At 40.0% G+C, this 19369-nt stretch overlaps 3 protein-coding genes across 3 annotated transcripts; all 3 read left to right on the plus strand.

The window, feature by feature from the left end:
* The first annotated feature begins 911 nt into the window (after positions 1–911).
* Positions 912–4622, plus strand: LOC142640551 (short-chain dehydrogenase/reductase 1-like). The gene is made up of 3 exons (XM_075814693.1): positions 912–2125; positions 3066–3072; positions 4252–4622. Exons 1-3 carry the CDS (start codon positions 1946–1948, stop codon positions 4620–4622), a joined length of 558 nt encoding a protein of 185 aa, XP_075670808.1. The 5' UTR covers positions 912–1945.
* Positions 4623–10703: 6081 nt separating this feature from the next.
* LOC142640227 (uncharacterized) lies at positions 10704–11468 on the plus strand. Its single transcript, XM_075814304.1, has one exon. The coding sequence runs from the start codon at positions 10704–10706 to the stop codon at positions 11466–11468; it is 765 nt and encodes a 254-aa protein (XP_075670419.1).
* A 666-nt stretch (positions 11469–12134) lies between these two features.
* LOC142640228 (uncharacterized) lies at positions 12135–12602 on the plus strand. Its single transcript, XM_075814305.1, has one exon. It carries the CDS (start codon positions 12135–12137, stop codon positions 12600–12602), a length of 468 nt encoding a protein of 155 aa, XP_075670420.1.
* The last annotated feature ends 6767 nt before the right edge of the window (positions 12603–19369 follow it).

Genomic DNA, 19369 nt, shown 5'->3' on the forward strand with positions numbered 1-19369 from the left:
ATAAAATCCTTAAAATAACAGTATCATATTAACAATTAAAAACCACATCTTTTTATTATATTCTAATTAGTATTTTACATATATTATCTTTGTATAATTTCGGAAGATATTATAAAAACCAACCAATTAAACATTTAACATATTTAGTATATACCAGTTTTCAATTTTTAGCTTTATTTCAAGCAGAATAACAAGTGAACAAAGGAGATGTGAAGAAAAAAAAAAAGCTTATTAGCCAACTTTATGTCGGGTCCGTCGCCATCAGTTTTGAAATGCAGTTGAAAGTTGAACTTTTAAACTCACGAGCACCAATCTATCCACTATAAAAATGTTGTCAAAATTTGTGTCATGTAATAGTAAAAAAAAGTGTTATGTTCGTAACATTTTTATAATATTTTTACAACAAATCATAAGTGGTTAGTTGTTATTAGTTCTAATTTAAACTTATTACTTGAATTATTTTTTGGGTTATGTTAACGGGCACGGGAAGGTGCCAGTTAATAACAACTTTTTTTGCAATTTTATGACAGTTTTTTGCAGCTTTTGACAATTTTTTAATTTTTTTGATAACTTTTTTCACTTTTTTTAAGTAAGACCCATCAAAAAAAACATTAATAAGCACCGTCCGGTGCTTGTTAACATTTTCTTTATTTTTTTACCCTATTATTAACAATCAATAACAACTTACCGCTTAAAATTTGTTTTGTTATGAAAATATTATAAATATATAATTTCTCACCCAAAAAAAAACCAAAGTAAAATTTTGCACCAATCACTCAGATAATATCAACTATAAAAATAAAATAAAAAAGTTTGGTCAAATTTTGTGTCCTAGGCTAACCGAAAGCAAAAACAAAAGTTACTTTTTGCTAACCAAGTCAATATTTTTTTTTTTTTAATGGGAACCCAGTCATTAGTATGGGGCATAATTCAACCCACACGTGAACATGTCTCACAGCTGAATTTCTTCTTATTTAAGCAGTTTAGCACTGCTTTCTCTTTTTACAAAATTGTCCCAAGTTTTATCATCAATGGCAGAAGCAACAAAAAAGTACTTTGCTTCTCTTTGATGGTGTTTTCGCAACAGTGCTGTGACACGGCAATTTATTTATACTTTTTCTTTTTATTTGTATTAATTTTGGACTTTTTTTTTTTTCAGGTATGTAGTTGTTACAGGGCCAATAAGGAGATTAAGGACTACTAAACCAACCCGATGGGTTCAATTATAACGCCTTACGAACTGCTAAACCAACTCATTGGGTTCAATTATATTCAAATTAGGGGACGCATAACTTGCTTGTAGCCGCAGGTCACAAGTACTCAATTACAATACATTTTGTTAAGTTATTGGTACCATTGTTAATATAATTTTTAACAAATTAAGAAAAAATCATTGCACTAAAACGGGGGATGCTTAAATATCCATCTTTCTTCAGCCAAAGAGCATAGGAGTTTTGCAAGTGGATATTCTAGTGAAATTGCCAAGAAAAGATGTACAAATAACTAAAGAAAGAAAATTCTTGGGGACTTTCAATGCCATACCTTTCTCTATATCTGATTTTCTTACTAGAATTGCTTGGAATCATCCTAACATCCAATAGTAAGTTGCTTCAAGGACTATTTTAGTTTAATCTAATTATTTAATTTCAAAGGCTCTTAACCAAATTAGATGCAGTTGTTTAGCTTCACATCTTTACCAAATTCCTTGTGCCTCTGATAAGATCTTGCTATATTTAGCCATTAATTGGTGAACTATTTAAAAATATGACATACCTGTAGCATTCTGCAGATAAAATTTTGTTAGAAGGATTTTATAGTGTTAATGGGGGTTGTGGAGTTGGGCATTACAAGGAAAATAGTCAATCTACAGGGTCCTATCCAGTATAGGCTTTGAATTTGAAGTATGGCGTGTTAACTTCAAGAAGGACTAAGTTTTTTCTTATCAATGCAGGAAGGAGTAGAATTTGATTGGAGTGCAATGCTGACTCAAACGTATGAGTTAGCTGAAGAATGTCTACAAACAAACTACTATGGCGCCAAAAGAATGGTTGAAGCGCTTATTACCCTCCAGTTATCTCATTCACCAACGATTGTCAATGTTTCATCCTTCATGGGGAAGCTAAAGGTATCAGAAAGCATCATTTGCGTATTTATGGCACCCTGATGAAAAGCTCATTCCAGTCTTGTACAAGTTATAAATTTGATTTGAATACAGCTATGCTGAATTGAAAGCAGATGATTCTGCTTGAGATTGGCTTAAATCGAGTCTTAGACACACATGATTAAATTTGATGCCACTGAAAATTTGGCCAACTTGAGTCTCTCCGATGATTCTGTTTATAACTGGAGAACTAACATAGACTCATTGTTTCACCTTGGTCTACTCCAACGATAAGAGTGATACTTCGAATACCAATGATCAACACTTTCGATTAGGGGTGGTCCTATTATTAATTGCATAAAAAAAGTTATTACTGATTTACGTTGTTGCTAATGTTGATTAAATACTATTGTTAATTTAGTGGATACTGGATACTTTGAGATGAAAGCCACGCACAACTAATATAATCTGTTTCTATACGTATATGAGTATATTCCCTTGGAAAATTGAGGGGAACGTTTTCCTTCCCTTTTTTCTTATTAACCGTTAAATATATTAGCAACGGTCGTATATGCTAGAGTGGATGCAAAAGGGAAAGTATAGAATAGGAATACTGAGAACACAAGGATTACGTGGCTTAGCCTTATCGGCCTACTTAAGAGTATAGTATAATAACTTGTGTTACAATAAACCTTAATATGAGTATATATAGGCAACTAAACCCTAGACTACTAATACAAGTGAAAGTGAGTTTGGGCCTATTACATTGGGCTAATATGTCTAATATATCTCTAACACCCTCCCTCAAACTCAAGGCGAAAGTTCGATGAAGGCTAGAAGTTGGATAAGCATGAGAAGATCCCTTGGAGATGCCTTGAAAAATGCCTTTGAAAAAACCACAATGAAAAATGTGCCAATTGATTGATTTCAGAGTTTCAAATGAAGAAATGGAGTCCAAAATCAGAATCTACATGAAAAACTAAGCAAGATAAGCCCTTTCGAAAATTTTAACTTTTGGTCAAAGGTTAACGCAAAAGTCAAAGTCAAACCGAGTCAAAGTCAATGGTCAAGACGGACAACGATCAATGGTCTACACAGTCCGAGTCAGTTCCGGGTTTTACAGGTTAGGTCACAGATTAGGCAGTAGAGCCGCTGACATCATCTTGATGATGTGTCACTAACGTGGACTAGGGCTGATGTGGCTAGGGCTTGCATGGCATTGGCATGGCTAGATGACATCATCGAATGACGTTAGTCATGATGTCAGAAAGTTTTCCAGCAGTGTTTGGTGCATGCGTTACCACTAGCACGTGGAAGTGAGGCCAAAAACCTAGGAAGCGCGTAAGGGCACATGTGATGTTAGATGAGAGCCAGATTCTCGGGTTCCGTTGAGTGGCGGAAGACAAGGCCTACATGGCGGCGCGTGTGTCCAAAAGCTAATCTAGGAGTGAAGAATTTGTGGCGACATGTGGAGTAAGTTCTGGAATTCTTTTCGGCGCGTGGTGGTGCGTGAAGATTTCGATGGAGACTAGCTTCCTGGGTTTTGGTCGCGAAAGGCCGCGGATCAGATCTGTGCAGTTGGTTTCATCAGTTAAAAACTTGATTTGCACAAATCTGAAAGGGGAGGCACGGATTGCTTGGGCTATGATTTGAGACACAACGGCAAGACAGCGACGGTGATCCGTGGAAGTTGTGTGATGCCGTGGGGTTCAAATCTAAAGACAAGCAGGGGTACTGTGAATCTGTGCTATGCATGTATGAATCTTCTTAAATGTGTAGAGATGTTTGTTTGATGCCAAGAAGGAAGTTTGGCTCTGATACCATGTTAAATATATTAGCAACGGTGGTTTCATGTTATACCATGTTGTATATGCTAGAATGGATGCGAAAGGGAAAGCATAGAATAGGAATACTAAGAGCACAAGGGTTATATGGTTCAGCCTTTGGTGTCAAAGCTCCAGATGGTTAGGTGTGTTGTGGCTAAGCCTTTGTATATGCTCTGAGACTAGTGTTCTTTCAAAATGGTATTTATGGAATCATATGAAACACTCCCTATAGATATGGAGTTTTTGTTTTGACACTAATTGTGAATAATTCTCCCATTAAAAATTAAAAATTAAATAATCTTCCATTATTTTTCCGGGTTATACCAAATGAATGGGCTAAAGGAGTGTTAATTGATGCTGAAAGCATTACAGAAAAAATATTGGATGAGGTATATAGTGAGTTTCTAAAAGATTTTAAGGAGGGTTCCTTGGAAGCAAAAGGCTGGCCTGCTTATGCATATGCTTATATAGTCTCCAAAGCAGTTTTGAATGCCTACACAAGGATTCTGGCCAAGAAGTACCTATCTTTCTGCATAAATTGCATTTGCCCTGGCTATGTCAAGACAGACATAAACTACAATTGTGGTATCTTAGCGGTTGAAGAAGGTACTAAAAGAATTTTAAGCCTAGCACTGGTTCCAAGTGGAGGTCCTTCTAGCCTCTTCTTCTCTAATAATGAAGTGACACCATTTTAATTGAAGACAATCTGTTTCTATAGACTATCAAAATACATGGCCCTCTAATGGCTATACACTTCCCCTTGGGCTTATGTTCTCTGTCTATGATTTGTGATGTAATAATAAGGCTATACCTTCGTTAAGTCTCTTATCAATACGGGTTCTTTCAGGAAGAATCAATCTATTCCAGTGCTTCTTGGAAGCCAATGTTAGTTCTTGGTGATGATACGTTTCAAGAGAAATGTTACTAGTTTGCAAGGGATTGTCGCAAACATTAGAGGGACCTTCCTCAATTACACTAGCTAAAAAAAAAAAAAAAAAGATAGTCATTGCAATTGTCAAACTTAATTATCCAATCTCTCACATTACCATACACGAAAATCCGAAATACTCTCTCTCTCTCTCTCTACCAAAAATCAAAATTGGAAATTAAGTTTTTGTTTTCCTTCATCATGCCATGCGTCACCTTGCCAAAGTTAAATTAAAACTTATATTAAAAACATAAATAAATTATCATAAAGAGCCAGTCTAGACACAAACCCAATTAACAACCAAATAGTTCCCTTAGTTAGTAAGAAACCGTAGCAAAGAAATTGTCCAATAAAATCATAGGGTTCTTGTGGTGCTAAATAGAATCGATCATTTTAAATTGAGAGACTTAAGCTTATACATCATGTCAAGGTAAATTGATTAAATACATATTTAAATTTTTGTTTTTTATTTTTGAGAGGAAAATACTTATTTAGATTGATCACGATTAATACCTATTTCTAACAAGAAGGGGCCAACAGCAGAAAAGTCCAATATCAAAAGAAAATGAAGACGGAAAAGATTGAGAAACAAGATAAAAGAAAATAGGCCATGAAAGCCCAAAGAAAGAAGTAAAAGCCCAACAAGCTAGCAGGCCCACGAGTGTAGTAAGAGGTAGAAGCAAGGCAAATGGGCCATGAGAACCCAAGGAAAGAGGCAAAAGCCCAATGGGCCAACATGGCAGAAAGTGACAGTCAGCAGACCCATGGGTACAACAAGAGGTAAAAGTAAAGCAAATGGACCATGAGAGCCTAAGGAAAGAGGTAAAAGCCTAATGGGTCAACGTGATAGGAAATAATAGCCAGCGGGCCCATAGGTACATAAGAGGTAAAAGTAAAGTAAATAGACTATGAGAGTCCAAAGGAAGAAGTAAAGCCCAATAGGCCAGCAAGTCCATGAACACAGCAAGTGGTGTAAAAAAGGGAATAATGTGTAAGCCAGTAGGTTAGGGAGGCCCGAGGAATAAGAAAGAAGAAGAGCAAAAGCCCAATGAATTGGTCTAGCAAGAACTTATGCCAAGTAAACACAAGCCCGGGAAGGGATGAAAAGAAATAAGGCAACAAAAGCCCATGCCCGCTTCTGTAAAGGATAAATACGAGTAGAAGAGACACACAGCAAAATGAAACAAGGCTAGTTTGCTACGGCAGAAACAACATGGGAACGAAAGAAAGCAAAATAAAAAGACAGTGGAGCAAGCACACAATGGCCTAAGCACCACCAATTTGTACCTAGTCAATACAAGAGAGGTGGACCCACAGTCAAGGGGTTCAGAGGCTATGGTTTGATGGTGGGGGGAAAATGGTCTATCTTTGGTTTCCAACCAAGGCTTCTTTTGGGAATATACTCTGCTGTGATGGTATCTTACCTAAAAGAGGTGGTAGATGGCTAGGACCACCTGATGCATGCCATAAAGGTAGGTGATGAAGTAGCAAAATCCTTATCCATTTGAACCCAGAGGTAGAGGTTTGTAGCAAAATTAAACAAAAGGGAATTTTGTCATGAAATGAGTAGTAACAAAGTGAGAATGTACTAAGCAATGGTAGTGGCTGGGCAACCAATAAGTTGTTGGACAGTCCTGAAGAGACGCCCATAACAAACCAAAAATAGTTGATAAAGCTCTAGGGGTAAAAGGAAGAAATCTCATGGAATCAATTCACTATAAAAAGGAAAAGTAGCCATAGATAAGAGGAGGAACAACCCACGACAAGACAATAGTAAAAAGCTGAGAGAGAGAGAACTAAGAAAAAAGAAAAAGAAAAATGGTAAAAGAAGAGAGAAAACACGATAGAAAAAAAGGCATACATCAATAGACCATTTTTTCCCTCCCTCTTAGCAAACCCACTCTTTAGAATCGCAAAAGTAGTAACAAGTAGTCATTTAGGCCCGTTCTTTAAAGTGCTCAACTTTGATGGCAAAACCTTATGACAAGGTTGTTCAAGTTGAGGTTTGAGTACCTTCTTGGTTCACTTTCGGCGGAAAGATTCAACAATCGACTTTGATTGCAAATACATATAATTTTACTCGTTATAACTTATATTTGTTGTATTAGTTGTTCTACCGGGTCATCTTTTATTATATTTGCTGTATTAGTTGTTATGTCGTGGCATCTTTTATCATATTTGTTGTATTAGCTCTTCAGTCGTAGTATCCTTTATCATATTTGTTGTATTAGTTGTTCTACTATGACATCTTTTATCATATTTGTTGTAATTGTTGTTCTGCCATGACATCCTTTATTATATTTGTTGTATTAGTTGGTCTTGCGTGGCATCCTTTATCATATTTGATGTACTGGTTATTTTGTCGTGCCAACTATTTTGCTATTTCGCTCCCTTCTATTGTAGCTGGCCCACCTGACCACACTCTCTACTTTATGTGTTTCATCGTCTGCACTCCTAGAGTGCTTGGCTTGTGCACAAACTAGCCTATAGCATGGTCCTACTAAGGTACTAAGCTAGTCCCAACTTCTCGGCCCACACTTCAAAAGGCCTAAACATAGCAAAACGAGCCCCAACCTATTAACACAAAAAAGGCACACACAATCACTAAAGACTATAAAGGTTGTTTAGTACTAGATCTTGAACAACAATTTTCAGTGTTTAAACATTAAAAACTGTTATTTCAAAAAAAAAAAGTTTAGTAGACAAGTAATTTTTAAGAGTATTTGAGTTATGTTACTCAAAATATGGTGTTCAAACACTAATTTTAGAAAGCTCCACATACCAGTTTTCAAGATGCAAAAACAGTTGTTCAGTGTCATTTTCGTAAATAATTAGAAATACATGGGTCCCACTTTGATTAGACTACACCTCTATTAACTCTCTCTCCCACACCATGTCAGCCCTACCCTCTGAGCCGTCTTTACTCTCTCTACCATCTCCATCATTCACACTAAGTAAATTTTGCAAATCCCAGCCTTTGTTGCTGTCCCTCTTGCACAACAACAGCCTCACACACCATCAGCGTTTAAGGCTCCATCATTAAGGAATAGAACATGAACATGAACCTGAACCTGAACCAAAAATTTTGATGAGATCAAGAAAGAGAGATATATTACCTTATCAAGAGATGGGTTTTCTTGATTTGTTGCTAAAATCATCTATGACCTTTGGAGATAATTTTTTTTTTTTTTTTTTTAAAGATGGTCTTAGGTCTGAAGTTTTAGAGGATATTTGAGGACCGCTTATTTAACTGAAACTGAAAAGATTTTGGTGAAATTGTAGATAAAACTAAAAGATAGTTGAAATAATATAATGAATCTCATAAATAGTACCAAAAAATATAACAGTACTCGTAAATAATACTAAAAATAAACTGAATAGTAAAAAAACTGATTTTTTAAGCAATTCCTAAACACACATTTAGTCCTTTAACGAAAAAAGGAAGAATGAGGCATTTTTAATACCACAGTTATGAGAGAACCAATGGGACCCAGATCAAGATCGGACGATAGATTAAAGACTAGGATCTAAAAAAAAACCCCATATCAGTGTAAGCAACTTAGAATCAAAACGAGCTCTCAGCTTGTTCTGTGACAAAGAGAATCCTCTAGATTTGGGTACTTCTCCTAGTTAACATATATAGAAAGATTTAAGCATAGTGATGAAGGATAACTCTGGTGTTTGAGTAGATACGTTGGTCTTGGTTTTGTTTAAGCCAGTGCGTCTTCCCCTGTACATGGCAGCAAGCAATGGCAGTTCTTGGGCCTGGGTCTTGTACTGCGGCTCGTGGGTGGGAGCTCCGATAGAACGAAAAAGCCAGACGAAGTTTTCTTCAACTGGGTTGCCAGCGATGAGAATGAGTTGCGAGGGTTTGGGGAGGACGAAATTATGAGGAGAATTTCGGAGCTGCAGAGAACAATTTGGTAAAGTGAATGAAAGGGGAGAAGTTGGCAACGGTAATATCTAGACATTCTCTCTCCTCCATTTAAAAAATAATAATGTTAACTGTTTTGGCAGCTTTCTGTTAATTAAAAGTTGAAAACACACGTATCAAACACATAATTAGATTTTTTCACACATGAAATATTTTATTTGAAACGTGATATCAAATACATTTTTTGATTTATAAATACTATAAACACATATTTTTACATCTTTTTTAAACCACAATTTTTACATTATTTTAAATAATAATATTAAAAATCTCTACAAGTTCTAAACATGCCAACAACTGCATGTTGACTCACGGTTTCATTTTCATTACACAATTGAGGAAAAAATAAAGGGGACAACAATTCAAAAAAAAAAAAAAGATCCTTTTATTTATATTATATAATTACAAAACTGTTGAGTCCCATGGACCACCTTGGAAAGTCCATAATCCATACCCATTTTGTATGTCCCAAACAAAATATTTTAATTTTTAATAAATAATAGATAAATAAATAAAAACGTGCACATCTTTCATATTATGGATTTTAGTACTTCATGGTATTCTTGTAGAAGGTGCCACAACATTAGATTCATGAATTCTATCAAATTTCAAAATAGTTGACAAAGGGATCCGTTGGCAGGGCTTCCTTCTGGCTGAGGCCGTGGGGCCTTGGAGTTTTGTTTTGTTTTTTTTTTTTGGGGGGTGGGTGGGTGGGTAAAGTCTTATTTAATAAGACTCGTGTGGCTGCGAGTGAAGTTGTACTTCTGGCTATGTCCTGGATTTTTTTTTTTCTTAATTTTAATCTTCCGTTCTTATATACTTTTTTTTTGTTATAGGTAATAGGATCCATTTTGTATTGTTGAGTATTAGTAGAATAGTCAATATTAATACTGTGTTATAGTGTCACAGAAAGTGATAAGGGTATTCTCATTCAAGGCATGATACAAGGAAGCTGCCGGTTCCCATAGACCTGTCAGCTTCCCATAAGCAGACGGGGATCCGAAGCGACGATGTCATGAAGTTGACAACCCCACGGTACCCGACGGGCGTCTCCATAAAGCCTACGGGAAGCCTTCAGATGAGGCAATTGACCGATGAGGTGAAAAGGCTGACAAGTCCAGCGTGGCTTAGCTTGATGTCCACGAACATCTATGCAAGGAAATATCTTGTATCTCACGACTAACCCTAATCAGAGGAATCTCTACAAGGAAATGATCTCGCAAAATACATGTATTAATGAGAATCTTCCCTACAAGAAAAGACCTTCTCTATTAAGAAACGAAGATCAACTCTACATTACTATAAACCCCCCCCCCCAAAGCCCTCACAAATCAAGGTTCGCGTAATTTTCCCAGCTCTAGCACTCTAGAGTTGTAGAAACTCTCTCTAACATAACCTTTGGAGGGTATTTGGCTGGTACCACACTGATACTCTCTGTAAGGTCTTCTTTGTTTCTATTTCACAGGTTCTGTCTAGAGCACGTAAGGACTACGACTCACTGACAATTTTTTGGCATCATCAGTTGGCACCATCTGTGGGAAAGGCAACGTAGTAGAAACTAGCAACTATACTACTACTTCTCAAACAAAGAGTTGTATGGTATTCACTCACTCGATGGCAACCAACAACAACCAAGGAGATGAACCATGCACTACTACCCTCGAAAGGTAGTTACAGACTCTCGCCACGGCTGTAGAATGCCTTACTAAGCAAAACCACGACTTGGAAGAACAGCTGCGCCAAAGGAATACAGAACCCAACAATCACAGAAAGGAGCAAAAGGGTACCAGCGCCGAAAGGAGGGACCAAGAAGGACCAAAGGGCAGCAATGCCCTGAGCAGACAAGAGCGACAAGACACAAGCCTTCCATCCGTCACAAACACGGCACCACCATACATGATTATAGAGATGTAGATGATAAAGGAGAGGATGGACTTCATGACGAATGCTCTCAAGGGACGGGTGTTGATTGAGCGACCTCGACGAGCTAGTCCATTGGGCGAACTTGCCCTTTACTGCACCCGTCACTCCGTTCCCCTTCCACCAAAGTTTCGTATGTCCCAGATAGAAGCCTATGACGGGTCTAAGGATCCTTTGGATCACCTAGAGTCATTCAAAACCCTCATGCACTTACAAGGTGTTGCGGATGAGATCATGTGCCGAGCTTTCCCAACTACGCTGAAGGGTCCTGCAAGGATGTGGGTTAACAGGTTGACACCTAACTCCATCAATACCTTCAAGGAGTTAATTGCGCAATTCGCATTACACTTTATCGGGGGGCACAGGTATAAGAAATCCACTACATGCTTGATGAGCATCAAGCAATGGGAGGACAAGACATTAAGGTCTTACATAACCCACTTCAACAAAGAAACCCTTTCGATAGATGAAGCTGATGACAAGATACTTGTTGCTGCATTCACCAATGGATTATGGAAGGGGAAGTTTTTGTTCTCCTTATACAAAAACGACCCGAAGACCATGTCAGATGTGCTTTATCAAGCCACTAAGCACATGAACACAAAGGACGCGCTACTGGCCCGAGAATACCCAAGAAGAAGGAAAGGCAAGAGGATGCACGACAGGACAAGGGACGGAAGACGACTAGAACCGGAGACCAACGGAAGGATAGGCACTCCAAACCACCCACTGGAAGGTTCACAAACTTCACCCCGCTGACTGCCACGATCGATCAAGTCCTGATGCAGATCAAGGACGATATGACCTTAATGTGGCCTAGCAAGTTAAAGGGACATCCCAATAAAAGATCTAGAGACAAGTATTGTCGTTTTCATCGTGATCATGGTCACGACACATCTACATGCTATGACTAAAGCATTAGATCGAGGCCCTCATCCGGCAAGGGAAGCTGCAATGGTTCATCAGTAAAGAAAGAGCAAATAACAACCTGCCACAAGAGCAGGTTTGTAGAAGGGACAAACGCCCCAGACCCCCCTTGGGGGACATAAGGATGATAATAGGGGGCACCTCAGCATCTGGCTCATCCAGGAAAGCTCACAAGACCTACCTTAGGATGGTTCAGAATGTCCAACTGACAAGTTTCGTCCCAACGATGGTTCAGACCTACCTTAGAGGCTCATGAACAAAATGTTTGCACATCAGATTAGGTGGAATGTCCAAGTCTACGTGGATAACATACTACTGAAAATTCGACGAAAAGACGACCATTTGGACGACCTTAAGGAGACCTTTGATACCCTCCTCTCATATAACATGAAGCTCAATCCAAGAAAATGCGCATTTGGGGTAGCGGCTGGAAAATTCCTAGGGTTCATGGTGTCTTAGAGGGGCATTGAAGTTAACCCAAACAAGATTTGGGCCATAATGGAGATGACACCACCTAAGAATGTTAAAGAAGTACAAAGCCTCAATGGCAAGGTAGCGACGCTGAACAGGTTCGTGTCAAGGGCAATGGACAAATGCCTGCCTTTCTTCTGCACGTTGAAGAAGTCCTTTAAGAGGATGGTCGAGTGTCAACAAGCATTCGAGGACTTAAAACTGTACCTCTCTTCCCCACCGTTGCTGAGTCCTTCCAAACTTGGAGGGAAGCTATATCTCTACATGGCCATCTCCCCAACTACCGTCAGTGCGGCCTTAGTCAAAGAAGAAAACAGGGTACAGAAGCTTGTATACTACACTAGCCAAGCACTCCGAGGTGTAGAGGAGAAGTACCCCCCCGATGGAGAAGCTAGCCTTTGCCTTAGTGATTGCAGCTCGCAAACTCAAACCATATTTTCAGGCCCACACTATGGTCGTTCTGACAAACAAGCCTCTATGGAAAGCAATGAGTAATCCTGAAGCCACTAGATGGATGGCACTATGGGCAATTAAGTTAAGCGAATTTGACGTACAATACTGCCCGCGCACTACCATGAAGGGACAGTTGGTCGCTGACTTCATTGTGAAATTCACCAATATGGAAGGGGGTAGAAGAGCATCTCCAATGGAGTATCAACGGATTGTCCAACAGGCAGGCTAACGGGGCAGGTATAGTACTCCACTCTCTAGAAGGGGACGAGATCGAGTGCATAGTTCGTCTCAACTTCCCTACGACCAATAATGAGGCGGAGCATGACACTTTAATGGCAGGACTGGATCTCACTAAAGCAACAGGGGCCACTAGTATGGTTGTTTATTGCGATTCTTAAGTGGTCACAAGTCAGGTGAACGGTGACTACGAATGCAAAAGTGAATGGATGAAGAAATACCTGGAGCAAGTAAGGAAACGAGTGGGTGACCTTTAAGCCAAGTTTGTTCAAATCCCAAGAGAAGAGAACGAGCAAGCCAATCGTCTTGCCAAGGCCGCATCAGCAAAACACATGCTCATCCCAGTAAGGTACTTTCTTTTTTTCAACTTCCGCCTTTGATAGATCGCGTCAATATGCATGAAATAGACTCAGAAAGCAACTGGACCACACTGATAGCTTCATACTTGAAAAAGGCACACTACCTTACGGAAAGGAGACCGCAAGTAAGCTAAAGGTTCAGGCAGCACGATTCATCCTAATAAAGGATGTCTTATACAAAAAGGGTTTTTTCCGACCGTACCTAAGATGTCTAAGCCCCAAGGAAGCAGATTATGTCATGAGGGAAGTTCACGAAGGGATTTGTAGGAACCATTTGGGATCACGATCTCTAGTGCACAAGCTGATTTGGGCAAGATACTATTAGCTTACCAAGCAAAAGGATGTCCAAGCCTATGTCAAAGCCTGTGACAAGTGTCAGAGATTTAGCAACATCATCAAACTGCCAACAAAAGAGCTCACTCCGATGACAGTTCTGTGGCCTTTTGCTTAATGGGGGTTAGACATCATAGGCCTATTCCCGACGGTAGCAAAACAGCTAAAGTTCCTAGTGGTCAGTATAGATTGCTTTACCAAATGGGTGGAAGCTGAAGCGTTGGCTACCATTACGGAGAAAACAGTACAAAGCTTCATCTGGAGAAACATTACCTGCAGGTACAGAATCTCTAAAGTCTTGGTCTCGAACAACGGAAAGCAGTTCGACAATGAGTCATTTAGGGATTTTTGCTCACAATTGGGGATCAAGAATCACAACTTCTCACCCGCCCACCTTCAGGCCAATGGACAAGTTGAGGTCACGAACCGATCCTTGCTCAAAATCACCAAGACTCGGCTCGAGGGGGCAAAGGGTATATGGCCAGACGAGCTACCAAGTGTACTATGGGCATACAGGACGATAACAAGGACACCAACGGGGGAAACACCTTTCTGACTTGCATACAAAAGCAAGGCCGTTATCCTTGCTGAGGTCGGACTCACAAGCTACAGGGTGGAGAATCATGATGAGAGTAGGAACGACGAAGCCATGCGCCTACAGCTGGACCTAGTGGACGAGGTCAGAGCAACAACCGAACAAAGGTTAGCATGATACCAAGACCTCATGGCTAAGCACTACAATTCCAAAGTCAGACCCCGGGACTTTCAAGTTGGAGACCTCGTCCTGAGGAAGGTGACGGGTGCTACAAGAGATCCTTCCTAAGAGAAGCTAGGACCCAACTAGGAAGGATCCTACAGAATCACTTCGTGGCAAAGGAAAGGCACCTATCACCTAGAAACACTCGACGGAAAAAAGTTGCATCATTCGTGGAACACAGAGCACCTAAAGAAGTACTACCAGTAGATGGTGACATACAGACCACCACTCCTCATTTCTAGTTTATTTCTCCTTAGTTATTTTTATCAATACTTTTAGCGCAATGGGCAGTTTTTATTTTTTCAAAACAGTATGTGATTTATGCATTTGTTTTACCATAATAAAAGGAGTTATTCAGCAACACTATGAGCAAATATACACTAGGTACGTCTGTCTTTTAGTGGACGGACCATGTATACCTTGAAAATTTACAAAGCCTGACTTATAAAGTGGACAGACTGCAGTCAACATGGAATATCCTTACTAAAAAGTGACAGGTACCTAGTCCTCAAAAATATTCTAAGTCCTACCTATGGGGCGAACGAATGGCTACGGATACCGATGGGTATCTGGTCCTCAAAAATATTCTAAGTCCTACCTACGGGGTGGATGGATGAACACAGATACTGACAGGTACTTGGTCCTCAAAAATATTCTAAGTCCTATCTATGGGGTGGACAGACGGCCATAGATACTGACCGATATCTGGCCCTCAAAAATATTCTAAGTCTTACCTATGGGGTAGACAGACGGCCCTGAATACTGCCGAGGTAACTGCCCTTGAAAGCTACACCAAATCCTAATTTGCTAAGTGGGCAAATGACCAAGGGCACTAACGGGTGCTTGGTCTTGAAAATTCTACCAAGTCTTGGCAGAAAACCACCAATACTGACGAATATGGTAAAAGCATGTTCAAACAGCAAATAGAAAATGAAAGCGACGAATATAATAAAAAGACAATAAATACAAGCCCATAAAAGGCAAAGTGTTTACAATAAAGCCCAAAAGACAAAATGGCACTTGCCATTGTCTGAAAATAAGAAAGAATACATATAAATTAGAAAATTTAAAAAAGACTAACATGGAGGAGCGTCCAAAGCAGACGGTTTCACAACATTCTGGGCAAAAGTCCTCAGCAGATGGGACCAAAGGAGCGTCCAAAGCAGACGGGTCCACAACATTCTAGGCAGAAGGGTCCTCAGCAAATAGGACCAAAGGAGCGACAATGCTTGTAGGAACAGGTTAAGCAATAATCACACTGTCATCTTTCGGGCCCTGCTCCTCTGTATGAATGGAATCATCAGACTCTTCATTAACAATGTCACCACCCCGAGGAGTCGTTGACACTGGATCGTCAAGAGTGATCTTGGATAAGTCAAGGTCTGGGTAGACAGACCCGACTTGCTTTAAGTAGTCCTCAAATTCGTCACCATAGTAGATGCCGCATGAATCAATAAAGGTTTGGGAAGCCCTAAACTCCGCCACGGCGTCAGCCTTGGCCTTATCCATCTGTTCACGGAGGGTTGACAACTCCATCGCCAAACCTGCCTTCACCTTCTCCGCTTCTTCCTCTAGACAGGACTCCTCCTTTAACTTAGCACTTACGGACGTCAGCTCCTCAATGAGAGTACGGAAGGCCTCCTTATACTGGTCCCGCTCCTTGTTTTCAATCTCCTGACGCTTTCGATACCGACGGATCACCCCCTCTTAGGCCACGCGCCTATCTTGAAGCGCCTATCTTGAAGCGCCTTTATATGCACCAACACCTAAGATCAAGACATCTATCAGTAAAAGAATGGACAAGTAGCACATAAGAACATGGTTTGAGAGAGACATACCCTAGATAAGTCAAAGAGACCCGACGCCCCTAAGTCCTCAGTCGTCTAATCAGCACAAGGGTCCAAATCCGTCTCCTTGATGATTGAATCAACCATCTCGACAGTGTATTCCTTGTGTGTTTGCAAATGGCGGATGGCTCCTTGAGCAACGGGACCCTTCCCTGTCATCCGCCCTTTGCCAACTCCGTAGCTGGGTTTAGGAGGTGACGACTGTTTCGATTTCTTATCACCAACGGGGGTGCCCGGCCCCTTCTTATGTGGACAGTCGTCTTTACCTTCATTTTTTCTTTTTGAGGCCCCCTTAGTGACAACCTTAGAGGTTGACACCAAGGACCTACCTTTCTCTTTCTGCTTGCGTGCCGCAGCAGCTTCCCTCACCAACGCCCTCTATCTCCCAGTTTCCATCTCTGTTTAGAAGAAGGACGGATGTTAGAAAAGGAAAAGACAGATGGCGGGATAAAGATAAGGAATTCACAACTTACGCTAACGGGAAAAAGCGTGTAGTCGACGAGCTTCAGCTGACAATTCAGGACCACGGCAGTATGCGTGAAGGGTGTCTAAAATGACGAGGTCTTTCCACTTCCTTTGGCTTAAAGGGATCTCTAGCACATGACGAATGAAAGCATCCTAGTCGTCGATTATCTGTGGACGGACCCGAGCTGAAAGGAGAGAAAAACAGACAACGTTAAATTCATGGCAAATGAATAAAGAAGGGGTAAAAAAATGCAGACAGTGTCACACTTGAATCCCTTACAATACCCCAAGTATTGTCAAAATCGTGGGGCATGCTGTCCCACTCCTCCCTGTCTGCACACCTAATCTGTCCCTAGGACAAAGAAATGTCTATTCTTCCAATTTCTATTTGAATCAGGCATGTCCGACACTAGCCTGAACGACATTTTCCTCGCTAGGAAGTCATAGATTCCTTGGGATGAGGAGATGTGCTGCGGTCTATAGCAATAGAAGAATTCATCGAGGGTAAGCCGACAGTTCCCACCATTAAGTTGACCCCAAATTACTTCAGTTCCAATGAATATTCTCCAAGCATTAGGAGTTATTTAGCTGATGGATAAGCCCAAATAGTTGGCCAACTGACGATGTAATTCCGTTAGTGGCAGCCTCAGCCCTGCAGCAAACATGGCATCGTACATGCCCACGTCTGCGGTCTTCCTAGAATAACACTTTTCAAACTTCCTGGGTAGACGGATAGGGCTGTGTTCCAAGATTTGGTAACGGTCTTGAAGGACGTTGAACACCTTGCTGGATATCGTCGGGTAAAAGTCATTGACTGTCCATATTGCAGGAAGAATGAAGGGATGAGCACCACCATCCTTCTGACCCCCTAGATCTCCTCCTTCAGAAGGGGTTCCCTCGTCATCCTCACCATCCTCCCCGTCCTCTTCATCCTCTTCTCCCTCGTCATCTCCCTCAACGTCTCCCTCATCCTCCTCCTCATTTTCATCACTTAAGGACTAGGTGGACGGCTCCCTTTCTAGGGATCGAGGAGAATCTTCCCCAGGCTCGCGCCTTAACAGAAAGACCTCATCGTAGCCCACACCCTCACGGACTAACAATGATAGTTCACTCGTCGCTTCCCTATCTGACATCTATCCACCTACAAGCGACGGAGGTATTTTTCTAAGAACCTATCTTGACGAGTCTAAAAACATAAAAAGAGGGACGGGTTGCAAAAGTATAAATAAAAGCAAAAAGAAGAGAAATTACAAAAAGAAGGAAGAATTGAAAGCAACGGTCCCATTGAGGAGTGACTGCGGCAAGTAACAAGTGGCTTGGACGACGGTGCGATAGCTTTGTTTCTCTTATGGCTCTCAAAAATGAAATAAGGTGAAATGGGAGGAGGTAAGGGACTATTTATAGGGCAAAGAAGCACAAGAAACGAAGCGACGCTTTTGATTAGAAATGAGGCCAACCGGCTAGTGCCATGTGTCTCCTAGCATTTAATAAAGGCTGCTCAAGGGCAATTAATGACGCCCAATTTTCCAAAAAAATTAATAAATAAATTGCAGTTAATGATTGCACTCCATGACCCGTCAGTTGGAGCTGACGAAGCCATGAAGTAGGGGGCAGCTATTAAGGGTGTTCTCGTTCAAGGCATGACACAAGGAAGTCGACAGTTTCCATGGACCTATCAGCTTCCCATAAGTAGATGGGGATCCAAAGCGACAATGCCATGAAGTTGACAACCCCACGGTACCCAACGAGCTTCTCCATAAAGCCGACGGGAAGCCTTCGGACTAGGCAATTGACTGACGAGGTGAAGAGGCCGACGGGTCCAGCGTAACTTAGCTTGATGTCCACGAACATCTATGCAAGGAAATATCTTGTATCCCACGATTAACCCTAATCAAAGGAATCTCTACAAGGAAAAGATCCCGCAAAATACATGTATTAATGAGAATCTTCCCTACAAGGAAAGACCTTCTCCACCAAAAAACGAAGGTCAGCTCTACACTACTATAAAAACCTCAAAGCCCTCACAAATCAAGGTATGCTTAATTTTCCCAACTCTGGCACTCTAGAGTTGTAGAAATTCTCTCTAACTTAACATTTGGAGGGTATTTGGTCTGTACCACACCGATACTCTCTGTAAGGTCTTCTTTGTTTCTATTTCGTAGGTTCTGTCTAGAGCACGTAAGGACTGCGACTCACTGACGATTTTTTGGCATCATCATAAAGCAAGAAAAAAAAGAAACTTCAATCCAAAAAACAAAAACGTGTAACTAAAAGAAAAAATAAAATAAAACATTATACATGTGTGAATGAAGAATACCACACACATTGTAGCACAATTTTTTTCTTGTACATTCCGGTACCAAAATGGGTATTTAGAATATATATACTTTCTATTAGTGTTAATTCATTGACTAATATAATAAATATGTTTTTATTTATGCAGGTTGAGATTGCTAGATACTTGTTATTATTTAGCGAAACTACAATAGTACTTTTTATATACATCAGGTTTTATTGCTCTACACTTGAAAGTTATTTTTTATTCCGGTCATTATAAATATATTATAGATAGTGTTTATTTTATCTGTAAATATTGTTTGATTAAAAATGTCTACTAGAAAATATGCTTCTATATATGAAAAACTTAAAAAAAGAAAAAAAGAAGAAAAATTAATTAAGTCTAAAAAAGAATGGATAGATAAATTTGTTATTAGTAATAAACAAAATACAACACAAAATGAGATGTTAATAAAATCATATCTAAGCTTAACAATATCCCAATAAAGATTAACTAGTAGATTAGCTATATTA

This window comes from Castanea sativa, chromosome 6 (assembly GCF_040712315.1).
Source record: "Castanea sativa cultivar Marrone di Chiusa Pesio chromosome 6, ASM4071231v1".
NCBI classification, from domain to species: domain Eukaryota; kingdom Viridiplantae; phylum Streptophyta; class Magnoliopsida; order Fagales; family Fagaceae; genus Castanea; species Castanea sativa.